Consider the following 18,040-nt stretch of genomic DNA (forward strand, 5'->3'; position numbering starts at 1 on the left):
AACCTTCACTCTGTGGCTCGTCTGCGGTTTGTATATAAGAACATGCCTTGAGAAGGCAGGGCGCAAGCAGGTGTTGCTCGTTCCAGTTTTGCAATTTCCAGCTTGGTTCCATAACCAAAGTCTGTGATGTCAGCACTCGCAAGCCCCCAGAGTCGGCTGACCCAACGTGCTGTTAATGGTGTGCTCCTCGCATGAAGAGAGTCAAGTACGTAGATTGAGAAGAGTCATGGTGGCCGAGGCTCGTTGCTGGGGTCTTTCTAGTAATTATTCTAACTCCTCTAGGTGAAGCAAGAGGAGACTTGAGAGTGTATAATGTATTAGTCGGCTACGCTGAAGAAAACCGACTGTCTGGAAGGTTTGCGTTGGTTCAGAGCGCCGGCCAGTTGGGACAGCGGGCTGTTAGCGGCAAGCAGGGATCTTGGAACCACCGGGATCCGAGATAACAACACTTTGGCGATATTAACTTGCTGCTGCGGTGTTTCGGTGCTGCTCGCAGCGGTACGCTCAGCAGAGAAGCAAGTGTGCAGGAGTGAAGCTGCCGTGAAACCAAAGCAGTCGTCGAAAAACACGAACGGCCCAGAATGAAGGAAGTGCGAAACTCGGGCTGCACGAGGGCGTGTATTTACTCGCCCATTCGAGAGGCATGATCCGTGGATCTGGGCTTGGTGCAGTGCACAGAGAAACGGTGTACCTGCCACGTCCTCTAGCTCATTCGCTTGGGGCGATATGTGTCCATTTGGACCGACACCGACGGCGTGGTCAGCCAGTCAGCCGCCAGAGGTGAGACGGTGTCGTGCCGAGCCTGAGCTTCCGACGCCGTACCGGCCCAACTTGAAACCCCCGTCTGCTGTGGGGGCATGTGCAGGTGGTGTTTGGGTAGAGATGAGCAGATGCTTGGGTGATACACAGCAAGAAATGGCGAAATGCGACAACGTCCAAGGGGATGCTATCCGCTCCGGCGGCATGCACGAGCTTGTGCTGTAGAACCTTTCGATCCACGGCTCCTGTCTGCACCTAACCCTGGCGCCCTTTTATTTTGTTTCTGTTAGGTGCTCTCTTGCCCTTTCCCACAAAACAGATTACTAGCACTAGCCCGGGAGCCATCCGAGACTTGCGCAGCTTGCCGCTGCTGATGACTTCTCTGCACCCGTCTCTCTGGGAACTCGACTGCGTGTGTCCTTAAAGTGCCTCTGCCCCGCCCCGCCGCCCACTCCCCCGAGCCTTGTCGACGTTACTACTGCTGCTGCTACTGCTACTGCCTGCTGTCGCTGCTTTTAAGCTGCTGCTAAATCTTCGCCTGCTCACGCCCCGGGGCGCGTCGCTCCTCTCTTGGCCTGTCTTTTTATTGCGCTTGCTTATAGCCACCCGCGCGCCGTCCTTACTGTCATCGGAGATCATGTGCTGTGGCTTTTCTTGATAATGTCTAGAATAGCAGTCGCGTCTCTCGTTGCCCCTCAAGAAGTGCTGTGCGTACTCATTCCCACCCCCCTTCTAGTCCCAACGCGCTTCCCGCCAGCCTATCCACTCTGTCGTTCTTACATTCAACGGTCTGGCATTTTCTTACTCTTTCTCTCAGGTCCGTCTCAGTCAGAGCACCAATGCAACAAGAATGGTATGAAGAGAATGGCCGTTGGTACCATGCATGGCAGAAGGGTCTATACATGTACCCGCATGACGAGGTGAGCCGCTCTCTCTTTAACTTCCGCCCATTCACGCATTGGCCTGTCCTTCGCACATACTGACGTTCAATTCTAGGAGGAACGCCATCGCATGGATGTATACCACAACCTCTTTTACGACAAAGCTGGATTAAGCCTTCATTCAGCAAGATTGATTCCTGAAGTCACCCGTCGTCCCCGGATTATGGATCTTGGGTGCGGAACTGGCTTCTGGGCAATTGACATGGGCGAGTGAGTATTGACCGCCAATGTATAGCTTGAAATGTGTCTGACGTATCTACCAACAGGCAATACCCAGAGGGAGAGGTACTTATTGTGTGATCATATTGTGTTGTCAATTACTGACTAGAGCTCGTCAGGTCCTCGGACTCGATCTTGCCAACCTCCAACCTGCTCAGATTCCGCCCAATGTCCGCTTCCAGATACCTTTCAATTTCGAAACACCTTACTGGAGCTTAGGTCAAGACTCGTGGGACTTGATTCATATGCAAATGCTCTGTGGTAGCGTCTCAAGCTGGCCAAACCTATACGCAAAAGTCATTTCGTAAGAATTACACAAAACTCACCATTTACTAAGCTGACATAGGCAGGCATCTCCGACCCGGTTTCGGGTGTATCGAACAACTCGAAATAGATTTCGAGCCTCGCTGCGATGACGGCACACTTCCTCCGGACTCGTACCTCAGGCAATGGTACGACTACTTGGTGCGAGCTACTGATCAGACCCCAAAAACAATCCGTTACTCGCACAACACTCGCCAGGCCCTGTCGCAAGCTGGATTCACAGACATCTCAGAACGTGTCATCAAGGCACCATACCGAGCATGGTCAACTGATCCTACGGCTTTCAATATTGGCAACTTCCACCAAACCGCCTTGGACCTCTGTGCTGGTCTGGAAGCACTAAGCTTGGGTCCATTCTCTAGAGTGTTTGGCTGGAGCAAACAGGAGATTGAAGGCTTCCTTGCTGGAGTGCGAGCGGAAATTCGCAACCGTTCGATCCACGCTTACACCAACATGTAAGCATTTCCTATGACTGCCTTCAGCTGAATGAAGCTCCTTATTGACTTCTCCGTAGCCACGTGTGGACCGCAAGAAGGCCACTTGCCAGATGAAAACTCGTTTCGACAAACCACCAGCAAAGCGTCGACACAATCAAGACTGTCTGTCTGTTTCGGATGAATTGCTTCGACGATGCTTGTGCATCAACCCGCTTCATAAAAAGCCCAACTTGTGTTCCAAGGCGTTTCCAGCATATTGTTACCCGGACGGCATTACAATCGACTCACTGCGATTTACGGCAATAACCATTTCCTTCATTGTCTTTCTTCTTTTTTTCGCACTAGTCTCAGATTCAAGTGGTGATCTGAAGCGACCATTTTGATGTTTGGGAAGGATTTACTGGGCGTTCTTCGCGAGGCTGCTTTTTGAACCAAAAAAGCGAGCTTTGAGTTTAGCATGGCGTTATTTGGCTTCAAGATCTGAATGCGGGTGGCTATCTCTCCTCAAGTTTTCGGCGATATCATCATGACCGGGCATTTTTTTTCTTTCGGCTTGTGGAAAACACATGGGAGGTCGCAGTATTACTTTGAAGTGGTTGTGAGAGCATGGAGCATGGACGATGACCCCCAAGGGCGTGTGGATGAGTAAACAGTAAGGAGAGGCTTATTAGCGATCTACGACTTGTCAATCAAACGATATATTCATTAAATTGACGACCCATGTTCAAAAACTATGTCATGTTCGGCGACAAATCGATGGTATCTTATGCCGAGGCATTTGGAGGCCCAATTTGGAAGCGCATTGATGACCGATCGCCAATGGGTAGGCATGTCTTTGTGTAGGAGCGGAGGTCCACTCGAGAGTGAAATGGTGTTGTAGAAATTTAGGAAAGTGATGGCGTCAGGCAACGGTCGCGCGTCAACAACGCGTCTTCCTCAGCCAAATTCCATCTTTCGTAAGTTTCGAGCCAAGAGTGGCGAACTCCATTGATTCTTGACAACGAAATCATACAGGCCACCATGTACAGGCCATTTAAATCGCCGCTGCTGACGAGGCCGTCTGGGTCAGCTCCTCAGCCGGTCCAGGAATCCATCTTGGAGCGACCTAGCAAACGACTCAAGGTTACGCCACAGGAGACACAGCAGCCCGAGCAAGATGGAAACTCTTCAGATACTGTCTGTGATTTACCAGAACGGCCTTTTGGAGACCTTGTAGATGCACGATTCACCGTTCTATGGCGTAAAATCACCAACAAAAAGAACAAGATCTGGGACGGAGATGGCATTCTCATTGTCTCGCAAGGATATGCCAACCTCAAGGACTCTGATGGTAGAGACATCGGCAGAACAGTTTGCAAAACTCCCTTGCTTCCAGGATCAACGCTCACCATGAGTGGTAAGGAAATTGAGATAGACTCGCGCATCTCTAGAGAAGAAGCCAAGTCAATGTTACCTCAAAAGAAGGCCCCAAAGCCAGCTGCTGTCAAGCCCAGTACTGCCACTCGACCATCTGTACCTGTCGCTCGTACACCACTGAAATCTGTCCAAACTCAGAAAAAGCCGGTCAGCATGCTTGGCAAAGCAGCTGCTGAGTTCGGCTCTACTCCAAAGGTCGAAAGACCGACGGCTGTCACTATGTTGAGCAGACCATCCGCTGCTTTCAAGAGTCCAATGATAGACAAAACTGGAGTACCTCTCGCACGTACAAAATCTGATGGCAAAACAGTTTGCCTTCCACGACATGATCCCAACGAACCGAACGCGCTTGTCATGAAACGACCAAAGCAGGCACCCCCAGGAAAACATATCGTGGATGTGGTCGTTGATCCGAACTTGACCAAGCATCTTCGGGAGCATCAACGAGCCGGTGTGTCGTTCTTGTACGAATGTGTCATGGGTATGCGACCCTTTGTAGGCGAAGGTGCAATTCTGGCAGACGAGATGGGCTTGGGAAAGACATTACAGACCATTGCACTGGTGTGGACTCTGCTCAAGCAAAATCCAATCTACGAGGACGGACCGGTGATCAAGAAGGCTCTCATTGTATGCCCAGTCACTCTCATCAACAACTGGCGCAAAGAATTTAAGAAATGGCTAGGTAATGAGAAGGTTGGAGTCATGGTCGCTGAGAACAACAAGACCAGACTTAGCGACTTCACCAAGGGAAAGAGCTATAACATCTTGATCATTGGTTACGAGAAGCTACGCAATGTTCAAGAAGAACTACAACAGGGAATAGGCGTGGATATCGTTATCGCCGACGAAGGCCACAGACTCAAGACTGCCAACAACAAATCTGCCGTGGCGATCAAGTCTCTGAACACTGAAAGAAGAATAATCCTGTCAGGCACGCCAATCCAGAATGATCTCAGCGAGTTCTATACCATGGTCGACTTTGTCAATCCTGGCTTGTTGAAGACGTACTCATCATTCAAGAAGCAATACGAAAGTCCAATTCTCAAGAGCAGAACCCCAGGCGCAACGGCTAAGGACATTGAAAAGGGTCAGGCTTGCAGTGAAGAGCTTGCATCGATTACTGGTCAATTCATCCTTCGACGCACTGCAGAGATCTTGTCAAAATACTTGCCACCGAAGACGGAATACGTTGTATACTGTCGTCCGACTCAGGTGCAAAAGGATGTGTACGAGGCCGTCGTTAGCACTGGCGTCCTCAACATTGCACTAAAGAGTAGCGAATCTGCCTTCCAGATGATCAATGTCTTGAAGAAGCTGTGCAACAGTCCAAAACTACTTATCAAGGATGCTGCAGAAGGCGAAGAAGGAACAGTTAAATCGCTGCTGTCCAAGGTTCCCGCGAAGGATCTCCAAAGCGCAGGCGGCAGCTCCAAACTCCAGGTTCTAGACGAATTTTTACATCTTGTTCGCACGAAGACGCAAGAGAAGGTTGTGGTCGTCTCAAATTACACCGCCACTCTGGACATGATTGGCAAGCTTTTGACAGCAATGGAATACCCACATCTCCGCCTCGATGGCTCAACACCTGCAAAGGATCGTCAAGGCCTAGTTGATAAGTTCAACCGCACATCAGCTAACAACTGCTTCGTCTTCCTACTCTCCGCCAAAGCCGGCGGTGTGGGTTTGAATCTCATCGGTGCCAGTCGACTCGTCCTCTTCGACATTGACTGGAATCCTGCAACTGATTTGCAGGCCATGGGCCGTGTTCACCGTGATGGGCAAAAGCACCCAGTCCATATCTACCGCTTCCTCACGAAAGGTGCACTGGAAGAGAAGATCTTCCAACGTCAACTCACAAAGCAAGGTCTCGCAGACTCAATCGTGGACAACAAGGCCAACGCATCAAGTTTCTCACCCGAAGAGCTCAGAGACCTGTTCACCCTGGACCTTCGCGAGGGATGCCAAACGCACGATCTTCTCGGCTGTGACTGTGCATGCGATGGTGCTGTCGCCATGTCTTCAGACCTCACCACCTCATCACCCACATCCGGTTCAGCAGAAGACGACGACGAAGCCAACGATGAAGACGGTGATGCAGACGAAGAACTCCCTGCCCTTCCCACCTTCCTTCGCTCCTCCCAGATCGACCCGGAAACTCAAGAACGCCTCCGCCGTCAACACAACTCTGCCCTCCGTGGCAGTCTCTCCCCAAAGAAGAACGGCAAGAAGCAAACGGCTATGGCGTCGCTGATGCAATTTTCACATCTGGATGCTGTGAAGTTGAGAAGTGAGTTGAAAGAAGGTGGCAATGAGGTTGATGGAGAAGAAGAGGATGGGATCATAAGGGTCAGAGAAAGGGCGGAGGATGCGATTGCGGATGTGGTATTGAGGGGATTGGTATGTGAGGAGAGTTCGAGGATTGATTTTGTGTTTGCCAAGACCAGTGGTTGATTGGCATGAGAAAAGGGGGGCATGGGTGTGTTTTACTGTAGGGACTCGAGGAGATGGATCGCTCCTTGTCATGATGAGCATCGCTGAGGAGTTTCGGGAAGGCATAGCTCGTTAGATTTGCATTGCAGGGAGTCGTGGCTTGGGAGAATATTCGCTAGACTAGACATTTTGCCTTTTTTACTGCATAGCATGGCATGGCATAGCTGAGTAGCTTCATCCAAAAGCAAGAAGAGATGCTTTTTGAACAGAAAATGAAAATTTGTACAAATCATACACTGATACAACATAGTACTCTCATCTAATATATCTTCAATCTTACAAATCAAGCATCAGACTTGACCTGTTCGTCGCCGACCCATCCAATAGCCTGGCCAACCTGCACATACTGCCCAGGCTTAATATTCCACCTCCACCCACCCCTTCTATCCTCTTCAGTGCCGCTAGCTTCTCCCCATCCCTCGTCGAAACTGGGTCTTCTGCCCTTCGGCGCTTCAAACACAAGCACGATCGTCGAACCTAATTGGAAACCACCCATTTCTTCACCTCTTTTCAGTGGTTGACCGTGCAGAAGCGCAGAAGCACCATTATATGTGGCTTCAGCGAAACCAGAGTAAGGTTGATTGTTCTCCGCTGCAGCGGCTGCAGCTCTATCGGCCGCTGTATCCGTAGTGAGGGAATTGGTGCGGAGTTCTTTGTCGAAGTTTATTTTGATACTGCCGACGTTTGTCGCGCCGACTGGGGTGTAAGAAAAGAATCCGTAGCGCCATCTTCCCAGCAATACGACACGTTCGTTCAAAGTGAAGAGGCCGGGAAGTGTGCGTTGGAGGTATGGGGATACGGAGAATAGTTCGCCGGCGAAGTGGCGGCGGGATTCGACGACCCAGGAGCAGGGGGAGTGGAAGCGGTGGTAGTCGCCGGGGGCTAGGTAGATCACTGCGTAGTAGAGGGCTGTGGGGCGGGCGGAGGTGGATACGGGTTGCCACCAGGAGTCTGGTGTGCCGCCGTCGCCTAGAGCGAGGGAGTCACGGACTTCTTGTTCGGAGCTGGCGCGGGCGGGTGTGGATTGATCTTCCGTTGCCGTCTTGGGAGTGTCCTTGCTCTCTGGTCCGGAGAAGAGGTTAGGCAGTGTGTATGAGATACCATTGACTTGTGCGAATTCCTCGTCTGCGCGAATAATTTCTTGGTCGGCAGACTTGCTGCGGTCGGCGCTGGGCTTGGGGTTCGGAGTTGCGCGGGTGGGCTTTTGGGAACCGAGGAGAGCATCGAGGGAGTAGGTTACGCCTTTCACTTGTTCGACTTCGCCGTTATCGATGGTGCCGAATTGAATGACTTTGCCGTCTGCGGGACTGAGGAGAGCATTGGGGTTGGGGTCTAGAGGACGAGCGCCAGGCTTCAATGTACGGTAGAAGAAGGAGGCCAGGTTGGGGAAGACGTGGAGGTCGGGTTCGTTGATCTCATCAAAGTTGACACCGAAGATCCAGCCGTAGAGCTTGAAGCCTGGGACGCGGAGATAGTAGGGAATTTCGAGTTCGTTGAAGCGACCCCAGATACGCGACATGGCCTTGAGAGGGAGGGTCGACATGATCTGGACCTGCCAGGGACCTGAGGGTCTTATGCGCTGTCTCTTGGGAGCCTTTCCTCCATCTTCTTGTTCTTGTTGCTGGCGAGCCTTCTCCTCCTCATTATGGCGAGCTTGTGTACGGTAGAATTGGAAGCCACCCAAGAAGGCGATACCGAGACCAATGGGAATGGGCTTCCAGACGACTTTCGTATCGCGAAGGGCAGTTCGGAGGCGCGTGCCAAACGGAGCGTTCGAGGGGCGAGATGAGGAAAATGGTCGCGAGGGTGCATATCTCAATCGTTGTGAGGTTCTGAGCAAGGGCGCGTGAGCATCGCCCAAGGCTCTATGCCGTAGTATCTGAGTCGACGCCATGTTGGACGACTGTACAGAAAGTACGAAGTGAAAAAAGAGTGACATCAGCGAAGCTGTATAGAGACCCCGGATTTCCTTCCTTCCTGAATCGATACGCCTCGGTAGGGCTGACAGGCCAGCTTGACCATTTGTCTATTGTGTTCTACTCTTTCACATGTTTGCAGTCGACCCAAAGTCAACCATTCTTTAGCATCGTCAGTCACTGGTGTCGCACACCTTGACAGCAACATGGCACAATCAACGCGTACATTGTCGCTCCGGATTCTCTCGCCGGCCGTCGAACTAGGCGATGGTATGGACATGGCCGATGTGCCTATCGACACCACCATTGGCGCCTTGAAACTAAAGCTCATGGAACTTCTTCCCTCGCACCCTACGCCTGATCGCATGAGGCTCATACACTTCGGTCGACTACTGGCCAACGAGAACGACACACTGGCCCATCTCTTTGGAGAGGCTGCCCTTACCCAGACCACACCTTTCACTCTACATCTCGTTGTGCGCGCTCCTCCCACTCCTATGGAAACTGCTGCCACACGTCAACCGCCATTTGCAGCATGGGCTCCTCCCACCGCGACAGGTGCCCAGCCTGCTCAGCCGAACATCCTGCCACCAGGCACAATCAACCATCCCTTGATGCGCCCCGGTGCTACCTTTGTACCTCAGCCTCAAGGCGCTACTGCCACCCCACCACATCCTGCCGCTCCTACTTCTCCTGTCCCGGCAATCCAACATGCTGGGGCCCATGTTGGTCTACTGCAACGACTTATGGAGCAACAGCAGCAACAGATGAGACAACTTCACGCCCATCATCCAGCCCAAGACAACCGTCCTCAAACAAATCCTCCGCCACAGCTTCCGCACAACCTGCTTCCTGGCATGCAAAGACCGACTCCTCCGCAGAGCGCCCCACAGACCCCGGCACCTTTCGCTCATCCACATGCTCATCCTCATCTACACCATCACCCACATTTGCATGCCCCTGGCCATCTGCACCCACACCCACCACAAACTCCTCAGCAACATCAGCAACAGCAGCAGCAGCAGCAGCAGCAGCAGCAACAGCATCGCCACGCTACCATCACAATCAATCAGAGTACTGTTGCCATTCCCATGCCTTTTGGCCCTAATGGAATGCCAATGGGTCAAATTCCTCTACCTGGCTTCCCGCCAATGCACAGCATGCTTCACCAAGCTGCTCGACCTCAGATGCAGCAGTTCAACCCGGCATCACCGACCGTTTACCTGCTGTCGTCGCCTGCAGGCCCACAAGCCTTACTTTTCTCTCCACAAGGCACATACACCGCAAGTCTACCACATGCTCCCATTTCTGGAATGCCCAGTTTATCAAACCCACTGTTTGCCCAGACACGCCCTCACACGCCTGCTGCTCAGGGTCCACCTCCGCCTGGCTTCAACCCACCGCCTGTTGTAATGGATCCTCAACAACCCCCCGAGCAAATAGCACAGCAAATAGTACAGCAAATGAACCAAGGAGGTGCAGAGAACCAAGAATTCAACGCTCTTGCTCCGTGGCAACCGCTTCTAGCTCAAGGTTGGATGCTGCTCCGTCTCTTGTTCTTTGCGTGGATCTTGCTAGGCACTGGTCAGGGTTGGCGAAGACCCTTGGCTCTTCTCGCTATCGGTGTCGTCTTCTGGGCTATCAACGCTGGAGGTATCGGTAACACAGTTAGAGATGCTGTCCGCTCATGGTGGGAGGCTGTTGTTGGACTGCCCGGTCAGCCACAGCAGCAGGAACAAGGCGCGATCAGACAAGCCTTGAGACCTGCTGAACGCCTACTCGCTCTCCTCATTGCATCTCTGTGGCCAGGAGTCGGCGAACGCACTGTCATCGCCAGAAGAGAAGCAGAAGAAAGACAAAGACGTGAGGAAGGAGAGCGACAAACGGCAGAGGCAGAGCGTCAGAGACAGTTGGAAGGAGATCAATCTACCGCACAAGACGCCACTGGTGGTGAAGCGAGCGAGTCTAATACTACCATTGCAGACCAGACTATCACCACAGCAACTGGCATCGACGCATCTACCGAAAGACAAGAGCTCAGAGAAAGAAAAGCAACAACCCAAGCCTCCAGCTCAGAGCAGTCTTCCGCTTCTGAACCTGCCCTGACACGCGAAGAGCAGCACGAGCAACGTCTGCGCAATCTCACTGCAGATTGGTAGACTCGATAGTTCTAGCGCAGATTGGTAGGATCAACATCACGACGATTGGGGTCTGGAACCTGACGTGTGGTATTTCTCTTTCCATTGGAGCGGGCAACTGATGAGTTGCTAGCTACAAGGCAAACGGTCTTTTGCACCTTTTGCGTTTTGACGTTCTCTTCTTTTTCTTATAGATTAATTGATACCATAACTTTTTGCGGTTTAGCGAATTGCGATTAGCATTATCGTATCTGAAATTCTTGTGTCTTCATATGTGTAAATTTACAGTGGTACCGTTGATATGTCATCTTTAGAAGAAGGGATGATTTTTTCTTCCATCACTCTTTCCACGTCCGTTCGTCAATCGTGCCTTTTTTTTTCACACTCTCTAGATCGCTCTTTCTTCTTTTGTTTCGGGCTCGTTGCTTCAATCCTTTTCAATGTTTATACCCTTCCTTCCTCTCATGCCTGCAAATAAATTTTTTGTCGACATGCCGTCGCAAGCGAATATAAGAGCGACTAGATCTCGCAGTTTGGCAGAGAGCGAACACGTGCAAGCGAAAAGAAGAAGAAGGGATGGCCACGATTGCAAAGTCACTTGTAGAAACAAAGTGCTTCGCAATGACGAGACGGAGCAGATGAACCGAAAAAACAGGGAAAAAAAACAGTCAACTTCAAGATAAAAGAAAGGAGCGATAGATAGCACGGGAACAATATGGAAAAGAACGACCATACTCTACCGGAGAAAAAGGCAACGGGTCAATTGCTCTGTAAGAAAAAATGAGTGTGGTTCGGGGGGAAAGAGGGAGGGAAAACCTGAACATGGAGTCTCGAATGCATTGTTTCGTGCAGAGTATATTACTAGTCTTTCTAGCTTAGACAAGTGTCTGGCCGGGTATGTAGATGATGACATGGGTAGAATGGGGTATTGTATCCATGGCTGAAGACAGAAGGAAAGAGTCAAGACAGAGTCAGGCGGAGGAGCTACTCAATTGGCCGTCGAGGGGAGTGCGATTTAGCAGATCAAGCGAAGCGATCCAACAGAAAAGAAAAGAAGCAAGTGATCCAATCCAAAAGAAAAGGAACGATGGGTTGGTCTTTAGGGAGAAACGCTGTACAAGATCGGAAGGAACGATACACTCAAAGAAGAAGCAAGAGCGATCAAGTAGCATGAAGGGTGACTGATAATTGCATCCTATCCGATAGATACATAGATTCACCAACTGGAAGGACGAGCCGAAGCCTGGTAAAGAAGCTGCCAGGGAATCTTAGGAAGGAACGACCACGGATTCTTGACCGAGGAAGGAGCTGCTACGTGGAGGAGGGCAGGAACGATCGGGTCATCCGAAGGAAAGAACGACCGGCATGTCCATACCTTGGGGTTATCACGCGTAGCTGTTGAAATGCACGATGATATTCAAATCAGAGTCGCGTCTAACGAGAGTGTGGAATAGCTCATCCCTTATGGACGGCAATAGCAGAACGAACATATCATGGATCTCTACAGCCATGTTTTCTCAAGGAGTGGATCAGGCAGTATGGCAGTATGGCAGTCACACAGCGATAGGAGAGAAGAGAGACATGCATCGATTGACATCTAGTTTGGTATTTCTCGTGTGGTACTATGCAATCAATCGCAGAAATGCGTGTGTTGTGAAGTGATGTCCCGAATGGTAAATTACGACCAAAAAGCAATCCTGAGACGTGACGAATGCAGTCGTACTCAAAGACCTTCGGATGTTGTTCTAGTCCATTACAACTTTGTGAACCCGAGAGTTCAAAAAGGGTATCCAGCTCGAAACTTCTTGATTGGAGAAGACAGGAGGTTGAGCGAGGCAGAGGACATTGTTGTATATATTCTGTGTAACAGAGAGAGGGGAGGGAGCACGATAGGTGTATGGTGATTGCAAACCCTGATCTGTTGAAGATATGGTAGGAGATGATGGGTATGCAGAGGGAAGTGGTGGAGAAGGAAGCGCAGTCACCATCTATCCAACAGCAAGTATGGCAATGGCGCGAACAGTAAACTTCCGGCCAGCTTCATATGAGTTGTCTTCGTTCTGTGGTTGCTGGCCAAGGAGATTGACACTCGAACTCATACTGCTGCTTCCTTACCTGACAGTGCAAGTCTGTATGGTGTTGAGTTTTCTTTGACGCATGGTTGACCAAGCCTATCATGTGTCGTTGTTCTTCGGAGATGCCGTCGAAGTTCGTCGCGAAGCTCCCAATTGGGACAACGCCTTTTCGTACCCTACCCAGCCCTGAGGTTTCAATAGAATAAAGATTAGTGATCGCCCAGGGCAGCGAAGAGTTCAGCTGGCTTCTTGCAACTCTAGTATTGATATCGAAAGCCAACGGTAGAGATGGCTGGGAAAAGGCGTTTCGCAGATCATTTGGTCTTCAGATGTGTGAGTCGAAAAGGAAGGTGAAAATTGAAAGATTCGCGTTGTGCTGGAGAGAAATCCGGGATCTTCCGTAGATGACCGCCCTCTGTCGGAACCTGCCTCTACCGCGCTTCCGACGACACGTAGCTAGTACTGTTTGCATCTGCAGCTAGAGTAATATTAATGCAAGATCCCAGCACGACAGTTGTTATATGCATACAGAGTGTGTGGTATGATGACCATATACGCCATGTCGTTATATTCAGGTTCTTGAGCATCAGATCTTAGTCCGCGATCAAGAGACGCAACAAGCGCATTGTACTCTCTATCCGATATTTATGCTACTTCCTAAAATCTTGCGCTCAACATATCCGAAAGAGCTCTTTGGGAAAGGATGTTCAGGACGCGGTCTGCTTGTAGCGGCATGTCACAAAGTCTATAATGCGATCAAAGTAACTTCCAATTGGTGTGAACCTTGTTTGTCTTTATTGTTGTTGTCGTCGTTTTTTACTGGAGTATATCCGAGGTCTCGTAACTCGTTCCTCCACTGAAAACTAATTTCCAGAGACTCGACAACAGGATCTACATTCTTTGAGATCGGAACACGCAAGTAAGAAACTCAAAATGCCGGCATCGATACATATCTAGAAACCTAGCCTCCCAACGTGCATTATTGCGGCCGTACAAATGGAGCTGAACAAAGATCGTCGTATCATTGCCGAAAACACAAAACGGCTTTACAGCGTGAAAACAAATGGACATTCAAAGCGACAACCGTGATCTTCGTAGTAGTGAGCAACAATGCGTTTTAACCTGCAGGCCAATCAAATCAAGCTGAAACAACAAAAAACTCCCGCCAAACCATTCCGGTCTTCTTCCATGTGATGTTCTACCTTTCTCCTCGGGCTATGCATGTGCTTAAAGACAAAAATGACAAAAACGATAATGAGAAGTGCGTATGTGTCATGAGCGTCCATAATCTTCTAGATAATATCTTTGATGCTGATGCGAGAGCTGGTGCCTGCCGGTGTGGGTGTATTAGACGGTCCAGCATTGATCGGTGCGGGGGTCATGTGCGGCGTAGGCGCTCTTGGTGGTTGGAAATATGGCGCAGATGGCGCCTGTTGATGGGGCTGAGCATATTGCGGCGGCATATGCTGTGCTGCGTACTGAGGCGGCGGTGGAGGTTGTTGTGGTGGCTGCTGCTGCTGCTGCTGCTGCTGTTGTTGCTGCTGCTGTTGAGGGGCATGTGGCTGCGCAGGAGGTGGGCCCTGGTGCTGCATGCTACGGTGCTGCTCCTGTTGCAGTTGGGTCAAAACGTCCATAACGCGGTTCCATCCATTCCATTCCGGCTCTTCTCCCATAGACTGGTCATAGGCGCTGGTCGCTCCTTCGGTAGCAGTCGTAGTATGGTCCAGTGTTCTCTGCAATACTTCTCCACCAGTCCAGGCCCAAGAAGTCTCGTGTGAGCCTTGCATATCAGCACTGGCATATGCCAGCATTTCCTCGTCCGCTTCGAGCATTTCCGGGCTGCCTCTGCCGCTCTGGACACGTTCGACAAGGCAATCTAGGAAAAATGATATGTAGCGTCCACAGGCTGGGTTGACAATAACTCGGGTTCCAATTGCACTCAGCGGCATGATGCAGGTAATAGCAGTCGCATAGTCTCCACATAGAGCTGCTACCAGAGTGCATCGCCAGAAGTGGAAAACAACGAAGAAAGGTGCGATGTCAGCCATACGTGCGTTCCACTCCGGACTAGGGCGCAGAGCCTGACCAGAGTAGCGAGGCGGGCCGGGAGAAGTTTGTATAGAGCGTTGAAGATAGACGGCCGTATCTTTGGCAACCGAAAGACAACGGTACAGGGCGTCTTTGCGCTCCTGAGGGCGGCAGGGAGGGGCGAGGTTATGGCGATAGAGGTGGAAGCGGGCGATCTGGAGCAGGAATATAGCACTAAAGTAGACGGGGTCGAGAGGAGCGTTCGAGTGGATCGGGTACGGGTCAGGCCAAGAACCCATGATGGAGCGGAAATGTTCGTCGTAGGCGTTCAGGGTCGAGGCGGTTATGGTGCGTGACTTGAGTGTCTTCTTGAGCGGGTAGATGATGCGGACGACTGGAACAAAGACAATGAGCGAGTTCGGGCGTGCACCTTGGCTGCCAAGTCCATTGGGTCCTATACTCGCATCGTCAACTGGAGTTGGCTCGCTCACGTCGACATCGCCATCGTCGATGATGGGCACTTGGCCAAGCTCTAGAGACAAGATTCTATCCCAATTGTAGACAGACCACCAAAGGCGGGTTTGCATCTCAGCCTCGAACTGGGGAAGCTGGCCGTGCTCTCGGTGCAGACCCAATAACTGAGCGAATCTGACACCCGATCCAAGCCAGAACCAACTGGCTGCCTTACGATTCATGTTTGAAAAGCAGATGCTGAGGAGTAGCGACGTGCGCACGTGGTCAGGCGAGATGTCATCGTCGACTGACTTTGTACAGTACTTAGCAATCTCGGCGAACTTGATACACTCGGAATCTGGGTGCGCTGATCCTCTCGCGTCTTGTATGCTGCAGCCACATGCCAGGACTGCGAAAAAGAGAGCCTTCCAGATCTGGCGCAGTCCTTGGAAGGTACCTCTTCTGTATAGCTGATCGCATTCGTCGATGAAAGTAGGCCAGTGGAGGAAAGGACATAGAGGCTGTAGGACGGTGTGGTAGTTCTGCAGGAAATTGTCAACCAGCTGCTTCGGTGGCAGCGGTGTCGACGAGTCGGCGCAGAGGACCTGCACGGTAGGCTGACTGTACGGATGCGGTGGCTTGAAGATGCCCTGGCTAAACTTGCGAAGGTTGGCCCTAACACTGTCGAAGCTGTTCATGACAATGGGACGGTTATTTCTTTGCTTGCTAGGCGTGACTTCGGGTGGCCCCGACACGCTTGTTGCTGGGGGTGGCATTGGTGCACCTGCAGTTGCGCCGCCTTGATCGCTGAGCATGTTGCGAAGCTGTCGGTTCTCCTGTCTAGTCTCTTCTAACTGGCGTTCGAGGTCTTGGGCGTGCCTGACACATGTTAGCTTGACCTCGATCTGCCGGATGCAAATGTCTCACTTCATTGAAGACATGCGTCGGTTAGTCTCTTTTGTAAATTGGCACTTGACGCTCCTGCTTGAGCACTCTGTGCAGCTCGACGTGTCGGTAGCATCACACTGCCGTCATGTTAGTCTTAAGCTCTCTGTGCCACGTGCTCTAGCTCTGGAAACCCACTTTGACTTTTCGTTCGCGACACGCGTCGCAACTGGGATCCTTGCGGCGCTGGCGGTATGCGCGCTTGTGGGCAGACAGCATAGCAGCGGAGTGGTGTCTTGGCGACATGCCGGGTGCACCCATGTTAGGATCGTGCATCATCATCCCCTCCGGCATAGCACCAGGTCCGGCAGGATTGGGATTCGGTGGCATCGCGTAAGCAGGAGGGTAAGGTGCTGGCGGAAGAGACGTCTGCATAGACATCTGAGGAGGTGGACCAGTCGTTACAGCAGGATGGTACGGTCCGGGAGGGCCAGAGTGAGGAGGACCAGGCATGGCGTAGCTCATCGGAGAAGGCTGTACCGGACCATTGTGGTGAGAAACAGTTGGTGAAGCTCCGTTGCCAACATACTGAGGTTGTGGAGGATAGTGATCGGGTTGCTGGCTGAGCGGTCTTCGACCATCATTAGCCATGACGGCCTCGGGTGCGAGATGTTGTTTTTGGTCGTTCATCAGACGCGTTGGCCGGTGACGGAAAAGTCAGGTGTTTTCTGAGAGTGCGTAAAACGTCAAAGACAGGCCAATCTCATCCTAGACTCGAGAAATGGCCAAGAAGTGACGTGTGGCAGGAAGCCCAACTCTAAGACAACGCAGCACAGAAGGCGCGATCACGTCCCAACAGCGATTAGATTATTACAGAACACACCGCCAGTCGGCAGGGTTCGATAAGAGGCGAGGGTAGGGCGTATTACACGACGCGATTTGCTGCCAAGTTTCGCGATTGACGAGGCGGGAGGAAGCTTTGAGAGAGGCAGAGGTGTCAGGGAAAGGCGGAGAGGAGGAAAGTGCGCAACACGCGGAGCGAACTGCGGAATATGTGTGAAGAGGAGAGAAGGAGGCTTCGTCCAAAGATGCACAACAAGCCGTCGAAAGGAAAAAGCCACAGCAGAAACAGACTCAAGACGTCAGCGCGACAGCCGAACAAGGCATAAATATGAGAATTGGGTTGCTCGACGAACCTCAAAAGATTATTATTATTATTCAGAGGCAGGTTCAGCACAGGCCCTCCCGCTCTCCCTTTCGCATGGCCATGCGGCCGCCGCCAAACGTGCACAGCGGCGGCTAATCTCGCCTTGCTGTAGTTCCTTCTGCCTGCATCGTTCGGCTGCTTCAGCACTTGTGCACATGGATAGCCTGGCTATTGTTGTCTCGCTCTCCTGCTTGCTGTCCCATACCACCAACCCGTCCCCGGCCTTTGACGACTGTTCCCGCCGTCGCTCTTGTTCCCTACATGCCCCTGTCTTTCGCGTCCATGTCAGAGACCGTCTTTTGGTCTTACCGGCACGGTGGCACAGCTTCTACCACTAGAATCACTCAAAAGTCTAAACCCTAGATTCGTACCGTTTGCTCATTGACAACTGCCGCTACCATGCTTCCCGTCTCGTAGTGCAGACTTGGCGTGGGTGATGACATTCTTGAATCGACCACCAAAAGGGCAGAGAGAGGCAGCGTTGCTCCTTACTGCCCTGTGCCCTTGCAGCAGAAGCAGCTGTGTGTGTTGCATGCATTGCAGGTCGATCAGCCTCCTTTTCGACGGCCTGGCGTCGAGTCAGCTTGCTCAAATCCTCCTGACATGGCGCTATAAGATTGCTTGCCTTTCCAAGACTCGACGGCATGACAATAGGTAAAGAACACGCTTGGAATTTGCCTAGCGTTGCCGAATGTCACCTTGGCCCTCCCGTGGCCTACCCGATCAACTCGGGCCTACAAAAAACCCTGCCT

The 18,040-nt window shown here is 51.6% G+C and overlaps 5 protein-coding genes across 5 annotated transcripts; 3 read left to right on the forward strand and 2 right to left on the reverse strand.

The window, feature by feature from the left end:
- Positions 1–1,419: 1,419 nt before the first annotated feature.
- Positions 1,420–2,794, forward strand: M438DRAFT_374214 (methyltransferase LaeA; the record flags this gene model as incomplete). Its single annotated transcript, XM_029908488.1, has 7 exons — positions 1,420–1,466; positions 1,577–1,679; positions 1,756–1,910; positions 1,967–1,985; positions 2,039–2,223; positions 2,270–2,698; positions 2,758–2,794. 7 exons carry the CDS (start codon positions 1,420–1,422, stop codon positions 2,792–2,794), a joined length of 975 nt encoding a protein of 324 aa, XP_029761151.1.
- A 1,110-nt stretch (positions 2,795–3,904) lies between these two features.
- On the forward strand, positions 3,905–6,409 carry M438DRAFT_255866 (uncharacterized protein; the record flags this gene model as incomplete). Its single annotated transcript, XM_029899715.1, has 1 exon — positions 3,905–6,409. A coding segment is annotated over one exon (2,505 nt), but the record flags the coding sequence as incomplete, so codon positions are not given.
- A 45-nt stretch (positions 6,410–6,454) lies between these two features.
- Positions 6,455–8,524, reverse strand: M438DRAFT_345177 (phosphatidylserine decarboxylase-like protein proenzyme). Its single transcript, XM_029905386.1, has one exon. It carries the CDS (start codon positions 8,478–8,480, stop codon positions 6,870–6,872), a length of 1,611 nt encoding a protein of 536 aa, XP_029761153.1. The 5' UTR covers positions 8,481–8,524; the 3' UTR covers positions 6,455–6,869.
- A 74-nt stretch (positions 8,525–8,598) lies between these two features.
- M438DRAFT_345178 (uncharacterized protein) lies at positions 8,599–10,934 on the forward strand. The gene has a single exon (XM_029905387.1). The coding sequence runs from the start codon at positions 8,709–8,711 to the stop codon at positions 10,659–10,661; it is 1,953 nt and encodes a 650-aa protein (XP_029761154.1). The 5' UTR covers positions 8,599–8,708; the 3' UTR covers positions 10,662–10,934.
- Positions 10,935–14,007: 3,073 nt separating this feature from the next.
- On the reverse strand, positions 14,008–16,387 carry M438DRAFT_273042 (uncharacterized protein; the record flags this gene model as incomplete). The annotated part of the gene is made up of 3 exons (XM_029900600.1): positions 14,008–16,075; positions 16,124–16,221; positions 16,280–16,387. The coding sequence occupies 3 exons, from the start codon at positions 16,385–16,387 to the stop codon at positions 14,008–14,010; spliced, it is 2,274 nt and encodes a 757-aa protein (XP_029761155.1).
- Between the last annotated feature and the right edge of the window lie 1,653 nt (positions 16,388–18,040).

Source organism: Aureobasidium pullulans, assembly GCF_000721785.1.
Source record: "Aureobasidium pullulans EXF-150 unplaced genomic scaffold scaffold_8, whole genome shotgun sequence".
NCBI lineage: Eukaryota > Fungi > Ascomycota > Dothideomycetes > Dothideales > Saccotheciaceae > Aureobasidium > Aureobasidium pullulans.